The sequence below is a fragment of the Leptinotarsa decemlineata genome, unplaced genomic scaffold (genome assembly GCF_025532065.1).
Source record: "Leptinotarsa decemlineata unplaced genomic scaffold, Ldec_3_MD MMD2_tig00026354_RagTag_RagTag, whole genome shotgun sequence".
Classification (NCBI taxonomy): Eukaryota; Metazoa; Arthropoda; class Insecta; order Coleoptera; family Chrysomelidae; genus Leptinotarsa; species Leptinotarsa decemlineata.
Genome location: NW_027412702.1, coordinates 13,493,435 through 13,509,545, shown reverse-complemented (window position 1 = coordinate 13,509,545; position 16,111 = coordinate 13,493,435). Strand labels below are relative to the sequence as shown.

Here is a 16,111-nt window from a genome sequence, read left to right as displayed (position 1 = left end):
TGAAATAAAGTGATATAAAACACAATAAGAAATCATGTGCATCAGCTTAATATTATATAGAAACAAATCATATACAGAAATTATACTAATATCAAAGTTTCACGTAGGTACAGAAAAAAGTATTTCCAAACAACTTTATCTTGAAAAGGTTGAAATCAATGTGTCTTCTAATTGTATCAATAAAAATCAATAGAAATCCAAAAACTTTTTTTTCCAAAAAATACATAGTAACTTACTGGAACTACCGGAACAAAATAATCATGAAAGTCGTATCAGTCATTAACTGAAATTTATGTCAAATTTTTGTCAAACAAAACATGTTACATACAATTTTAACTTTTTAACCGATTTATATGTTCAATTTATTGTTTTATACTCATTTTTACTGTAAGTATAATATTGTAATTATATTCAAAGAAATAAATCCATAACTCAATAGAATATAGGCCCTGAAGAAGCTTCCCACTGAGAAGCGACAGCTTGGCAAAATAAAACAGAATTTTTATTTTTGATTTTTTTTACTTCTTCCTCAAAAAAATGAGCCTTCCATCTGTAGAAAAATACATTTCCGCCATCTATCATTGGCTAGAGGAAACCTGAACACAATTGAATTGTGATTGTTATTGCCCTCTATTGAAAGAAAGTAAAATGAGTTTTTGAAAATTCTCAGACATTGTCTAAAGATTTCTATAGACAATATCTCAGATGTTGAGCTATTGCATTATAGATGTCGCACCAAGTAGAAAATGCTTTTAATAAGAAACATGCACTATTCCAAACGTGGAACTTTTCTATCAGGAAATGTGATTCAAAAGAAATACCTAATGGACATATGTATTGCAAACCCATAAATTTACTTATGGCTCAGAGAGCGATGCCTTTGTCAAAGTGACAATTTACGTTGGATTTGAATCGTTTTGGAACTATTGGAAACGTGAATTCGAGAATATTAAATGAACAAAGTTCTTTAATTTAAAGAACTTTAAAATTTAGATCCCCAGAAATCATATTTGAGTATATCGTGCTTCGAGTAATTCAGTTTATTAATAACATATATTGGATGGATTTTTGAATTTCAAAACAATTCAGTGTAACTGTTTTCCGGGTTTGAAGACCATCGTCTTTTAGAATTTCTTCCAGGCGTTTCACTGGCGCGAGTGGCTAGCTTCCTCGGAGGTGTATGCATCCTGCATTAATATATCCCAAAACTCAGGTATCGGAAGTATATCTCCGATAACTGAGTTATCGATAACTGAGTTATCGAAGAAATGTCAGGAAGAAATTACAAAAATCTACGGCCTTCAAACCCGGAAAATAGTTAACACTGAAAACCTCGGCGGCGAAAGTCTCAACCATTTTGTTCAAAGTGGTTGTTCATTTTCTAAAATCTCATTCATTATAACAATGTTTTGATCTGTTGACATCAGTATGAATGTTACTGACTTCAATGAAATTTGTACTTCAAATTTTTCGTTCATTTTTTAAATTTCAACAACATATTTTCTTATCTTTTATTCAAAATATCAGTTAAACTAATTTTTCTGAAGAAAGAAATTGTTTTGAATGAATATTTTTCCAGTTCAAATCTGACAGAAGAGAAACCAGAATGATTCTGGAAAATAATAATCTCTTTTATAAATATGTACTTAATTTTTGCGGTGGCACCGGGATAGATTACCATTTTGTGAGTCTTTTTGAGTCCATTTCTCTTCAGAACAGTAGAGTGTTCTTTACCGCCAATTCCGATGGCAACATCTGCTGCAAATAATTCTTTACGCACTAGAAATCACTAATTGAAAGGTGAGGGTTTCTTTATTCGTAGCTCAAAAACGTTTTGTTTCTTGAGAGTTCGTAAGCGACAACAGTTTGTGAAACATTTAAAGTCGCACGTAAAACTGGTTGCTGGCGTGGTGATGCATACCCTGGCGACAGATCGTCATGCGCAAGGGACTGTGCGATTCTCGTCCCATTGGTTCGGCGTTAAGGTATCTCTCTTGCCACACTAAGCTCGGATGCATATAGTATAAACAGTTGTGTTTACAGTATACATAACCTATGTTTTACTAAATAAATAATTTTTCAAAATAAATAAAATCAAAATGTCTGACAGTAATGATATAGAAAGTGAAAGTGAGCAAAATAAACAAAATCACACTACGACACACTATCAAGCCATCATATATTTTTATAATTAAAGTGTGCATTCATCTGTATATTTGGTCTGTCTCAATGTAAAATCTACTCATATAATATTTTTATATTAATCATCAATTGATTTTAATATATTTCTTGTGAATGATATTGACAGATGACATTCCAGCTTTCATCCTAAAAGATTGTGCACTTGTGCTTGCTCGTCCTCTATCTATACTAATTAATATTTGCTCAAGATCGGCTATAATACCAAGGATCTGGAAATCATCAAAAGTCTGTCCCATTTTCAAGAAAGGAGATAGACGAGATATTTCAAATTATCGGCCTTTGCAACTTTGCAAAGGTTTTTGAGATTCTGCTGGAGTGAGTTATATATCGGCATGTTAGTTGCAATATAAGTAAAAACCAACACGGTTTTATGAAAAATCATTCAACAGTCACCAATCTTCTGACTGTAACCAACATATTGCTGAATCTATTAACAATAGGACCCAAACTGATGTTATTTACATATACTTTTCTAAGGCGTTCGACAGGCTTGACCATGGCATTCTACTGAACAAACTAGTAGCCTTTGGATCATCTCTATCCTTAATCGCACTCTTTCAGTCCTATCTACGGGATCGAAAACAATATGTTCAGCTCAATGGTTTCAAGGTTCACAAGGTTCAAATCTGAGACCGTTGCTCTTCAATATATTCATTAATGATATTGCAGATGTTATAGATGGGTATTTCCTTTTATATGGCGATGATCTAAAACTATACTGCCTCGTTGAACACATAGATGATTGTGTGAACCTCTCAGCAAACGTAAGACGGGTTGTAGAATGGTGTTATCGAAGAAACTTGTCGCAGAACCCGGATAAATGTAAGGTCATGTCCTACAGTTTGAAAACGAATATCTTGATTATTCAATAGAAAAAGTTTCCCTGGTGAGACCAGAAACATTTACTGATCTTGGCGTCACATTTGACATTGCACTATCATTTAATAGGCATATCGATAATGTTGTAATCTCCTCCTGTCGTTTGTACGGATTAATTGCAGGTAACAGTAGTGATTTCAAAGAAACTTCGACCTTTAAAACTTTATTCTATGCTTTCATAAGATCAAAGTTTGAATACGCGTCAGTTGTATGGAGCCCCTTTTATCAATATCATATTGATAGAATAGAAGCAATTCAACGACGATTTTTAAAACTGCTTAGTCTAAAAACCGATGGCATTTATCCTCCAATAGGAACAACCCACTCTGAATTGCTACAAAAGCATAACTTTTGCAGTCTCGAGAAAAGGCGTGAATATTATAGTGTAGCACTAACCTATAAAATTATCAAAAGCATAGTTGACTGCCCAACATTACTGGAAAAGTTTGATATTTGCATTCCTAGAATCTGTTCCAGACACCCGAGTACTTTCTATATAAAAACATCTCGCACAAATGTTCTGGAGAATTCTCCGATACATAACATGTGTAAAGTGACAAATTCTGTTAGTGATAAGTTAGATATATTTAGTTGCAAATTGTCAAATATAAAATACCACTTCCTAAAATAATTGTTTCGTCACCTATAAAATGTGTAGTCTTTATAGTCATTTGTTTGTATTGTTTGTAGTGTTTATAGACTTTACAGTCACTTGTTTGTGATATATTCATTATACTCTGTTATTTTCTGCTCTGTAATTGGGCTATGTCCTGTAGAGTATTGTATTACAAATAAATAAATAAAATAAATAAAATAATGCTCTAAAACACTTGCTTAAAGAATAAATTTTACAAAGACTGACAAATTGTATTTCAAAAGTAGCTGATAGCGAGTAGGGCACAAATGTTTTTCTTATTTGTTATTAACAGAAACATCAAATAATTGATTGATTAATACATTTTCTAAAGATGGTGGAATTTATGTTGAAACATTCATTATTGATGTTGAGTAATTGATCTTCAGTAATATATTGCAATCACTAGCTAAGATTCTTAAGTTTACTAGTATATTAGAGCCACATTTTTTTAATAAGTATTTCAGTACCCAGCAATCATTACAGGGGTCACAAAATATTATTATTGATGTTTCACATCTGCCAGGCGTCCCGTGACGGCTTACAATTTTTTTCAATATATTGTCAGTTCCACTATTACAACGTCTCTTCGGCATCCCGAATGTACAGGATGCTTGAGCTATAACCTGTACATTCATTATTGATGTTAAGTAATTGATCTTTAGTAATATATTGCAATCACTAGCTAACATTCTTGAGTTTACTAGTATATTGGGACTTCACTTGCGTTGACACGGTCGCGGCTTCCCATCTAGGCGAAAGTTCCAAGTCTGCTGGAACTGCAGCATTGTCTGACGAGAAATTGAAAAGAAAAAAATATCAAAATCTTGGAAACAACTGTCTGTTTCATCCAGTAGCGGTTGAAACTTTTGGTGTTTATGGCCCGGAGTCTCTATTATTCGTTCATAAACTTGAGAGGAGAATAGGCCAAGCAACGAAAGATCACCGTTCTACCTCTTTTTTGATAGAAAGAATTAGTATTGCTATTCAACGTGGCAATGCTGCTTCAGTACTTCAGTAAATATTCCTCCTTCACATAATTTTGATGAGATCATGCATTGCCCTAATTTCAGTACGGAACTGAAACCTTTTCGAAACAAGCCGAGATATGTGGATATTCATCAGTCTCCTATCAAGGTTAATTCACAACTGATTGATCCACCCTCTTCTTTTTCAGTGCGGTCAGTGGACTCAGGTCATTCTTGCCCCCCAAATATGAGTTGCAGTCCTCGTAGAACTGGTTCCCTTTCAGTGGAAGAGCTTCATGAAGCAAGTGCCGAATCGATCCCTCTACGAAACCCTTCTTCACTTGGAAGGATCGATCGCAGCTTGAGAAATGGTTCTTATGGAGATTCTGTGAAACATGTTCTTCCTTACGAATCAGCAGATAGTTGTCCTGAAAATCTAGAGACGAAAATTGGATTGGATAATCTAGGTAGCACTTGCTACATGAATAGCATTTTACAAGTGTTCTTCATGACGAAGAATTTCAAGAACGAAGTTTTAATGATGAACAAGAACGGGAATGTTTCCTACTTATTCATCAAACTCAAACACCTGCTCATGCAGCTGCAGTTTCGTAAGAAGGTATCATCTTCCCCTCCAACCGATTTCCTGGAGTCTTTGAAGTCCACTAGATACTCGTTAGGACAACAAGAGGATTGTTCCGAATTCTTGGGGTTCTTGTTGAATACTCTTCGTGAGCAAAACAATAGCAGAATCATTATTCCTGACCGCTCTGGATTGAATGATTCCGCACAGCCATCTCGTCTTGTGTTTGAATATCTTTTGCTGGAAAAATCCTAAACTTGTTTAATTTGTGGTAAATGTTCAAGAAGTACCTAAAACTTATGTGAATTTCTGGAACTTCATCTAGCTTTTCCTAATATGACTAATAACCAGTCCGTGCAAAGCTTATTGTTAAATCATCTGAAAATGGAATTTTTAACAGGTGATGATCGACTGTATTGTCAAACATACGCCAAACTTACTGACTGTTATAAGGAAACAAGTATAGTTGAGGCACCAGTCAATCTAATAATAACACTGATGATTTTCAAACAAGACTCAACCTCTAACGGAAACAAGAAACTCTTTAGAAGATTCGAAATAGATGAACATTTCAACCTAGCAGACCACTATTATAATATTCATGCAGTCATTGTTCACTGTGGTTCTGGCGTTGAATTTGGTCATTATTACGCCTTGGTCAAAGACGAAACGGACTGGCTTAAGTTTGACGATAGTCGTGTCACGAAGTGTTCTGGCGATGCATGGAATTTATTGGAGCCTCTGGAGACACCCTTAATTTTGTTTTATAAAAGAGAGGACATTGTTAGATCAAGATCTTCAGATGATGTGGTCCTGCAGGTTTTTCTGCAGCTGAAAAAGCAAAAATTCATTCGCTCCGCAGCGCAAATTAATTTTTATTGTTGTTTTAATTTTATTTTTATCGTTGTTTTGATAAAATATTAGAGCCACATTTTTTTAATAAATATTTCAGTACCCAGCAATCATTACAGGGGTCACAAAATATTATTATTGATGTTTCACATCTGCCAGGCGTCCCGTGACGGCTTACAATTTTTTTCAATATATTGTCAGTTCCACTATTACAACGTCTCTTCGGCATCTCGAATATACAGGATGCTTGAAGCTACAACCTGTACATCATTTTCATTAATACCGCGAAAAGATTACGCGGATCGTACCTAGGGTTGGAAAAAAAACATGTTTTTTTAAAAAAGAACAAAACATAATGTTTTATTTGAGAAACAAAAAAACACGTTTTTTATTAATGGATCATTACTGTTTTAATTGCGTTGTTTTAAACATGTTTAATCATGTTTTAAACACGTACATAGGTATAATATGAAACAAAATCAAAATCAAAAAGTACTTTATTTATTGTAATTATAATTATTATTTATTCATAACAACAGTTTCCGAATTAAGATGCAATCAAGTTCAATCAACTTCCCTTCTCTCATCTTCAACTGAACCCTCAACTTCCATAATCTGAAGTTTCTCAAGCGAACTGTGTTGATTAAGATCCCTCATAATTGCAACCAATTTAGCAGCTTCCTCTGTCCCGAGCTTGTTTCTTAATTTTGTATGAACCAGTCCGAATGTCGAGAATAACCTTTCAATTCCTGCGGAAGAAGCAGTTGCAGTAAATAACTGACAGGTAATTTCGAGCATCCCTGGATCCACTTTATAACTCAGTGATTTCCACTACACAGACACATGCGTTTTCATTGAAAGATCTTCTTTAAACATGTATTCCAAAAAAGGATAACTCCTCGCACGGTACGTCAGGACATCTTTCATGGCATGTGGACAGCTTGAATCTCAAAAGTCCATGCCGATTGTGTCTTCCTCTTCTGATAGACCTTCTCCATTATAATTGGGGTCTAATATATAAGCAGCGAAATGTGCAGGTGTCATTGCGGCTTCAAATTTTGCTTTAAGTTTGTCTGCTTCTTCTGGCAACCAGTCCGATGAGAGTGAATCTTTCCATATACGTGTACAATCACTTGGAACGCACATGTCTTTCTGAATGAGATCGAGAGCTCTGGTTATTTTTTTCAGCTTTTTGAGATAGTTCTCAACATTTTCTTTGAACTCAACATCTTGGACGTTCCTTACGATTGTTAAATCTAATACAGTCCTGTGCTCGCTGCATACTTTCATAAGACAGTGCCAGTTGTTGACGTAGGATTCGAGACAATCTGCTAATGTATTCCAGCGTACATCTTGAGGTAGTACAAGTGCTTTTCCACCAGCCTCCTTGTACTTTGCTTGTAGAAAATGATGATACTTGAAACACTTCATAATCTTTTTTACATTGCTTTTTATCTCCGCCTCTTCAATATCCTTGACAAATAAATTGATTAAATGAGCAGAACACCCATATGTTATAACATCGCCAATCTGATCATCTTCCAATTCCATTAGTTGTCTTCGCATTTTCGCCATATTAGCGGCGTTGTCAGTTATCAAGCTACGTACATTGCATCCAAAATTTTGGCACTTTTTAATGCTATCTATTGCAAGAGTTAAGAGATAGTCACTAGTGTGACTGTTGCTAGAAGTGTCTATTGTATCTATGAGGTAAACGCTACCATCATTTTCAGTAGTGGTCACACTCACACACACAATAGGCTCATTGCGTATGTTACTCCAACCATCAAGAGCCATACAAACCACTTTTCCTTTCAAATTCTTCTCCATGTTTGATTTTACGGTATCATATACTTTATCCAGCAGTTTTCCGCCTATATTTTTCTGTTTGGTGGTAAATAGCCTAGTCGAGATAATGTTGATACATTATGGATGCTCAGAGTGCCGAAATGGAGTATTTGTGGCGTAAAAATATCTTGCAACCTGAATATCAATTTTATGTTTTTCCTTTTCCGATGTTTTCACTATGTATTGTGACATTGAGCCTCTTAAATAAGTCTTCGACAGTGTCGGCACGGATGAAGCCTGACTCGTTTTCTCAGCAGTTGGGTTGACATTGACTTGCATTCCATCAGCACCACAGCCTAGATACAAAGAAACTTATAAATACTCAAAACAACTGTAGTCTGTAACCTACAAATACAAAATAAAATAATTTGCCTGGTTTTCCGCCCTTCAATTATTCAATGTTATCATAGTTTAATGAGAAAGAAGTTTTTAATATTCCAGGTTGCATTCTTTGTGTACATAAAGTAACATTTAAATATGTCAAGGCTGGGTGTTTGTTTTAGCGTGGAGGAAGAAGAAACAGGCAAACAAGAATAATTTAAAATGTCAATAAGCAAATAAAAATACGAAAAAGTATGAGGACCTGCAATAACTATTATTATTTATCGATTATAAATTACAAATGTTTCTAAAACTGATAAAATAGAACAAAATGACACTATTTTTCGCTGATCACTGTTAGATAGTTAACGTTGTATACATTTACTTTCTTACCATCATCACTTGAATCCTTTTCACAGATTTGTATTCTCGAAGAAGAGGTTGATGCACTTGACTTTCTAGATGCATAATCTGAACACTTTTCCAAATGTGTCCCCGTACGAGCAATCAGTCCCACCATGTTTGTCCTGCAATTCTTGCATTGCGCTCTGAGTGTTTTTCCACCAACTCCAGTGGTAGACTTCGAAGAAACTGAAATTTCTATAACGTTTCGCCAAAGAGGGTCTTTCTTCCGCCCTGTTAACATATTTTTTTTCCAAAATAACACGCCACACACCGTTATTGTATATTTAAACAAAAAAAGTACGTGTTCACATTTCACAAGCACAACATGAATTGATCCATTGATCGATTTCGTTCATTTTATCTAGCTGAACAAAAGCAAGCCGGGAAATCCCCGCGTTTTACGAACATTCGCCGCATTACCGCTTGTTAGGGGAATCCCACCTAGTAATATCGAAGTTGCCAACTCTTTGGTAAAAAACATACCATAAAATGAGTTTCTCAGTATCTTTTACCTAAAACTATGAGTATTTTTTATGTGTTTTAAACATGTTCAAAACAAGTTGTTTTTAATTATGTATAAACGTGATATGTATTTCTGTAGTGTTTTAATCAGTGTTTTAAACGTATGTTTAGAACAAATGTTTTAAACATTGCCAACCCTGGTCGTACCCCTTCGCAAAAACTGTGATACTTCGGAAGGTACACAGCTTCAATAGTCATTGACAAAGACTGTGAGGTGATTGATCGTTGGGTCCGAGAAGCATGTGCTTCTAACCTTCTGCATTGGATCTACCAATATATCTGCTTCAGCCAGTATGATCTTGAGGTTCGAAATGAAGGAATGCATCATTTCACCAAGTACTTCAATAATCGGAACTACTATTTCAACAGATTGGTCTAGATAGTGTCAGTGTAGTTCTAAAGGAAAATATCGATATTTTATCCGTTTGTCCCCTCATAATCGACTCACCTAGAACTGATAAATTCAATATATTCAATACCATCTTAGTTTGATTGTTCAGAAGTACTTCATCAAGCTGATTAGCTTGAATCTGGTGAGGATGGGGAATAACTAGTTTCAATTAAATCCTCACTTCTCAATCCCAGATCCGATTTGATACCCCTAGGATCACGAGGCAGCATCAGTGTGTAGCCAATACCGTGGAAGTTGCAAGGATAATAATAAATTACTCTCAGGGCTGCGTTATGTCGGTGTTTATGGGCTGATACTGCATATGGTGAGCATGTGAACAGCAAAATCTAAGCGTCTCAAGCACCTTGTGGCAGGTCGTGAACCTGGTGATGAAGATAGCATCCCTCAGTCTCTGACTTCAGCTCAGCTTTCATGATCTGAAAAAAGCAAAAGTCAGGTGCTTTGTTGATACAAGGTCTTCAATGATGAAGGAAACTTCTTGTGTAACTGCAGGAGTAAACTGATATCTGCTCTTGTGCTATTGATATTTTATTGAATGTGTTTTAATTCGGTAACTGACTTGTAATCACCTCGTTCAATGTTGAACTGAACAAGTTCATCGATCACTCGAGTAGCTGCCTATATGCATGTAGCTTCTTCCAATTCCTCCTCTCTCATGGTTGCGGACCTTACAACTGAGGGAATCTGATACACTCCATACTCAAAAATCCACAGTATGTCTGTTAGCCGTGAAAGTATAAATTTCGTTCTTTTCTGATAGTTCCAAAGATCAGATGTGTAGGAGTTGATGCTGATACTCCAGATAGTACAGGATGCTTCTACAATTAACGAACTATAGATCCCCTTTGTCATATTCGCACCATGGACCGTTCTACATTCTTCTGTTCAATTTCGTTACCGATAGCATACCACAAATTTTAAAGACTAATGGATAGTTTTTTCTTCGTTTTCATAAACTTTGAGATCGTCCATATGAAATATATGGGGGGCAATAGTGAGATGTAGATGAAAAAGGGAGCTGTCTGAGGGAATCTCCATGAAACAATCTTCACTGAATGTGACTTGCTCTGTTGGCATCTTAACCAGATATCATAGTGAAGCGTGTTCCCCAGACCGACAGCAGATGTTCACGACACCATACTACTCACGTCATTATTGAGGAATGGTGGCCTGAAAAGTTTCCGACCTAAAAAAGATACAAGACATTTTTTCAGTGGTAACTTTTTATGGGACGGTGAACCGCTTGGTAAGGTAGCGCATAACGGTGCCAGTATGTGGCTTCCTTTTCTCCTTACTCTAACACACAGCGCTAGCCGTATTTCGGAAAAACGATTATCTCGTTTCTCTTCGTATGACTCAGTGTCGGTCGACATATACTGTTAACAGTGAGCATATAACGTAAAATCACCGTTTTTGGAAATGATAAAAAATTGATGAAACAAGCATCCCTGGAAAATTACAGAATTTCGTAACGAAAGGTCAGTTTAATAAACTCTGCTTTACTTTGCCAAGCTTTCGCTTCTAATGGGAAGCTTCTTCAGGGCAGTAAAAATGAGTTGAAAACAACAAATTGAACATTTAAACTGACGGAGAAGGTTAAACATGTTTAAGATTATTTTAACCTTCTCCGTCGGTTTATATGTTCAATTTATTGTTTTTACTGCCCTGAAGAAACTTTCCATTAGAAGCGAAAGCTTGGCAAAGTGAAGCAGAGTTTTGATTTTTTGACTGAGAGATCCCGTTAATCCATTTTGCTATACATTTCTCCAGTCGCTAAGATTATCCACTTCATATATATATATATATATATATATATATATATATATATATATATATATATATATATATATATATATATATATAAATATATATACACGACTACCTAATATTTTGTATTTATTGTTACAATTTCAATATTGAATAGTTCAACTTGTAGTTCACCCCTGTCAGGCGTCCCGGGACGCACACTTCTCACAATGATGCTTCCATCTCTGTAACCCGTTCAAATAGTACTCGGCGTTTTCTTCTGCAGAATAATTGTTCACGAAGGTGATTGCCTCTTCATTTGACGAAAAGTTCTGTCTTTCGAGTGCAATTTTCAGATGAGGGAACAAAAACAAGTCGCTAGGAGCTAGATCTGGTGAGTAAGGTGGATGGTTGAGCAGTTCACACCGTAATTCGTGGACTTTTGCCATGGCAACCGCTAAAGTGTGAGACGGCGCGTTGTCTTGATGAAACAGGATTTCCTTTTTCTGCGAATGAGGCCGTTTTCCTGCAAGTTCTGTCTTCAGCTTGTCAAGTAATAATGTATAGTATGCTCCTGTTGTGGTTTTTCCTATTTGAAGATAATCGATTGAAATAACTTCATGAATATGCCAAAAAACAGTCGCCGTCACGTTCCCAGCCACAAAACAGTTTTTGCTTTTTTTGTATCTGGTACCCCCTTTGCAGTCCACTGTTTGGACTGTATTTTTGTTTCGGGCGTATAATGATGTACCTATCCAAGTTTCATCTAGCAATAAATCGGTGTTAAAACTAGGATTTATTGCGGTCAAAGTGCGCCAATAGAGCGGTGGAAATATTCATTCGAACATGTGTTTGGTCTAACGTGAGCAAAAACGCGGCACCCAACGCGCGGACAGATTTCTCGTGCCTAAATGTTGATTTAATATGTGACAAATACGTTCTTTTGAGATGTCTATAACTTCTGATATCTCTTTCACTTCAATTCGACGGTCGTCTAGCACCATTTGGTGAACTTTGGCAAAGTTTCCGTTGATAGTTGCAGTTTTTGGATGTCCCGAACGTTCATCGTCTATGAAGCTCTTACGGCCACGTTTAAATTCAGCTAACCAAATTTTCACTGTGATGAATGATAGTGAAGAGTCCCCTTACACAGAACCAACCAATCTTTGATTCGCGTTGGCGTATTGCCTTTCGAAAACTAATATTTAGTGACGGCTCGATACTCGATTTAGACCATTTTCATAAAAACACTCACATCAACTCAGGGTTGAAACTTTGGTGAGTAACTGTAAACAGATGAATAACGAAATTCACTAGCTTTTTTACGAGTGCCGCTATTTTCTTGTTGAGGTCGTAAACTTTTCACATCACCCTCGTATATTCGATTTTTTTTTTCAAAATAATTCGCTTTGGAAAACCACTGTATATCTAAACAAGATTAGATTATATTTCATCTAATACTCAAGCATGTCAATATATATTCGCTAGCATAAAAAGTCACGAATTTTTTTTTTGTTTGCGATTCAACAAAATGTATGTAGAACATGACATTAAAGAGTGAAAAGATATGAAACGATTTGCGGATAATATTCCCGTAAGACAACTAGTATCGTTGCGTAATGACTATTTGCAGAACATAACTCGACTTTTATGCAATACAGTTTCAAAATGACACTCGGGCTTTATATAATTCTCGATTACTCACTCGTCAATTCGAATAATGGTACACAATGCTCGAACACAATGTGTAATTTGGAAAAATAGTCATTTCAGAAGTTCTGAAACCGTCGCTCCCCCACCTACCTAACGACGCCCCCGTGAGTAAATCATCGGATGCTTTCACTAAATTTCAACCGCGAATATGGAACGCTAAATATTCATTGTTCATTAACGGCGAGTCAATCAGAACAGGTGCTCAACTTTTTTTTTCAAAATGTACAGTTTGCTCTTTCTGATAGTTTACCTCGCGAATGCCGTGAGGTCGACGGAAAATGTCACATTCGAAACACGTGAGTATATTTGTCATTTTTTCAACCCCAACCTCATTTTGACGAATTCTGTTACATCAATGCAGAATTTTCAGAGGGTGAAATTCAGATATCATCTGAGATACTTTTTGAGTGTACTAAGTCATAAACTTTGAATAGTTTGAGGTTTTTCCTCTGTCATTATTTCTTCAGAAAAAAGGTTGGTTGTAACAGGATAAATTTTTTCTTACAAAAACAATTGTTTTTTCTCCGGTGTTTCGAATTTATTTAAATTCTTCTTCAAGGCTCGAAAGGTACTTTTTTCGTGTTGATAATATTATTATTTCAAAAGCCATCAGACATATTGGATACATATTTTAAAAAAATTAAAAACATTGCAAACAACCAAAATTTCCGAGACAACACCAACACAAAACGTTTGTTTCATGTCATGTCGTTCTGAGTTGGTGTTGTCTCGAAAATTTTAGTTATTTGCAATGTTTTTATTTTTTTTTTAAATATGTATCCAATATGTCTGATGGCTTTTAAAATAGTAATATTATCAACACAAAAAAACTACATTTCGAGCCCTGAAGAATAATTTAATTAAATTCTAAACGTCAGCAAGGAAACAGTTGTTTTTAAGAAAAAAATTGATTCTATTACCCAATCAACCTTTTTTCAGAAAAATTATTGGATCACTAAAATACTTACCTGATTATTTTTTTATTTCAAATATTGCACAAATCATTACAATGATAGTCAATTAATTTTTGATCATTCCTTTATCAAATTGGAATTCATCTTTAATTTTTTCCGTCAATCTTATATATTTCACAGCAGTTTTACTGATTGACTATAAATCGGTACTCATGATAGGAGCTTTGTCAACATCATTATTTTCGACAGATAATTATAATAATGATGATTTGGAGTTATTTCAGGAAAATCCTAAAACTTGACTTTCGACAGTATGTTTTTTTAAGTTTATATCATCGTTTCCTTCTGAAAATAATCACAACATCTATTCCCTTTGTACGCCAATTATTAATGCACGATAAAATCTCGAGACCATAAAATGAAAATAGATTTCTTCATTTGCACACATTTTAATGGATTGATATTGATGCATTCGCGTTGAAATCCTTGAATAATATACATTTTTCAACAAAACACTTGAATGTCTTTCATTTTGGGTCACGATTTGATATATTCAGTATTTCCTTATTTATTTATATAACAGTGTACCTAACTAATCGCTGTCTGTACATGGGATATATTTGGTAAAATCTTCCTTTAAGAATCTTTATTAACGATATAAAACTAAAAACTATGAATCATAGATTTTTTGTCTGTCCATCTGTTCATCAGCGCATTTGTTAACACCACTTAACTTCAATCGGTTCATGAATGAAAAAGTTAAATTAATACGTCGCTGAAAGTTGAATTGAACATTTGCCTTAATGAAGAAAACAATGAAATTGAAAACTCCTTCAAATTAATTATATGCATTTTTTATTTCTCTATTTGACTGACAAACGCTCTAACGAAATAATTTAATTATAACATGTTGAATTTATAATTTTTGATCGATTTCAGGGAAATACCGTCGTCATAATATTCGACAAATCAAATTAATACAAAACATATGGGTGATAATTAGATTAAATATTATTTGCAAACTTGGATTTATGTCACAATAATTTCCATTTGAGGCAATTCTTCAGGTACGAGTAACACTGAAGAGTCATTTTCAAAAATAATTTAATTTCTCCAGGGATGTTATAAATAAAAATTTTTATTGATAGTTTCAAACAAATAATTCATCGTATTCTAAAAACACTTTATTGTGTGATTTTCACTAGATAGTTTTACAAGAACGATAGTTTTACAAAATAAATTATTAAAAATTATAAAAAAAATAATAATAAATTATTAAGACACGCCCTAGGAAGCCATTGTATGGCGAAACACGTGTTGCGTTTTTGTAAAACTATCTAGTGAAAATCACACAATACAGTGTTTTAGAATACGTTAGTTATGGATTTTCATCAAGTATCGGCCGATTCCATCATATAAATAATTTATCAACTATCTTCATAACTATCCTTCACATATTATTCTTCAAATTTTACCTATTTCTGTTTTGGATTTTCAACTCAGCAAAATATATCAATTATTCTTCGTCAAGAAGATGAATCAATAACTAAATTTTCTGAAATTGAATTTTTGGAGAAACAAACATTTTCCATCATGAAATAAATAGTATCTATCAATAACAATATAAATAATTTTGGATCAATTCCTATCGACATGCCTGTATTAGATTTAAAGAAAGTCACATGCTGTACAAATAATTCGTCAGATTGATTATTCAACATAAATATTTTCTATTTTCAATGCTACTGATGTAATCACACTTTGAAAATGATATAACTAAAGTTGGAGGGTTTGACACTAATACTGGTATCAAAAATCCTACACACATGAAATAAAGGAAAGAAAATGAATTTGTTGGAAGCTAGGGAAATCAACAAATCAATCAAAAACCAGAAATATATACCAATAAACGAGCAACTCGATTTATGTCGGTCTCCACTCTTGAATTTATGAGTTTAACAAACCCTATAATCTTCAGTGTTGAATTTTAAAGTTGGCAACCTGGTTCGTTCAACTACCTAAAAACTCCCGATATAACAGAGTTTTTAAATTTCACATTTTAGTTTTATGCTTGATAATGGGGTTAAACCTGAATACGGTCATATAAATAAA

The 16,111-nt window shown here is 34.5% G+C and overlaps 2 protein-coding genes across 2 annotated transcripts in view; one reads left to right on the top strand and one right to left on the bottom strand.

Moving 5' to 3' along the window:
- Positions 1 to 6,912: 6,912 nt before the first annotated feature.
- On the bottom strand, positions 6,913 to 9,061 carry LOC141486450 (uncharacterized). The gene is made up of 2 exons (XM_074184437.1): positions 8,681 to 9,061; positions 6,913 to 8,262 (listed from the first exon to the last, which is right to left on the bottom strand). The coding sequence occupies exon 2, from the start codon at positions 7,946 to 7,948 to the stop codon at positions 7,067 to 7,069; it is 882 nt and encodes a 293-aa protein (XP_074040538.1). The 5' UTR covers positions 7,949 to 8,262; positions 8,681 to 9,061; the 3' UTR covers positions 6,913 to 7,066.
- Positions 9,062 to 13,223: 4,162 nt separating this feature from the next.
- The window catches only part of LOC111506315 (protein takeout), a 29,381-nt gene continuing 26,493 nt past the window's right edge, over positions 13,224 to 16,111 (top strand). Inside the window, exon 1 of the mRNA XM_023161353.2 lies at positions 13,224 to 13,381. Within this exon, the coding sequence (XP_023017121.2) occupies positions 13,306 to 13,381 (76 nt within the window). The 5' untranslated portion in view covers positions 13,224 to 13,305. The remainder of the gene's footprint in view (positions 13,382 to 16,111) is intronic.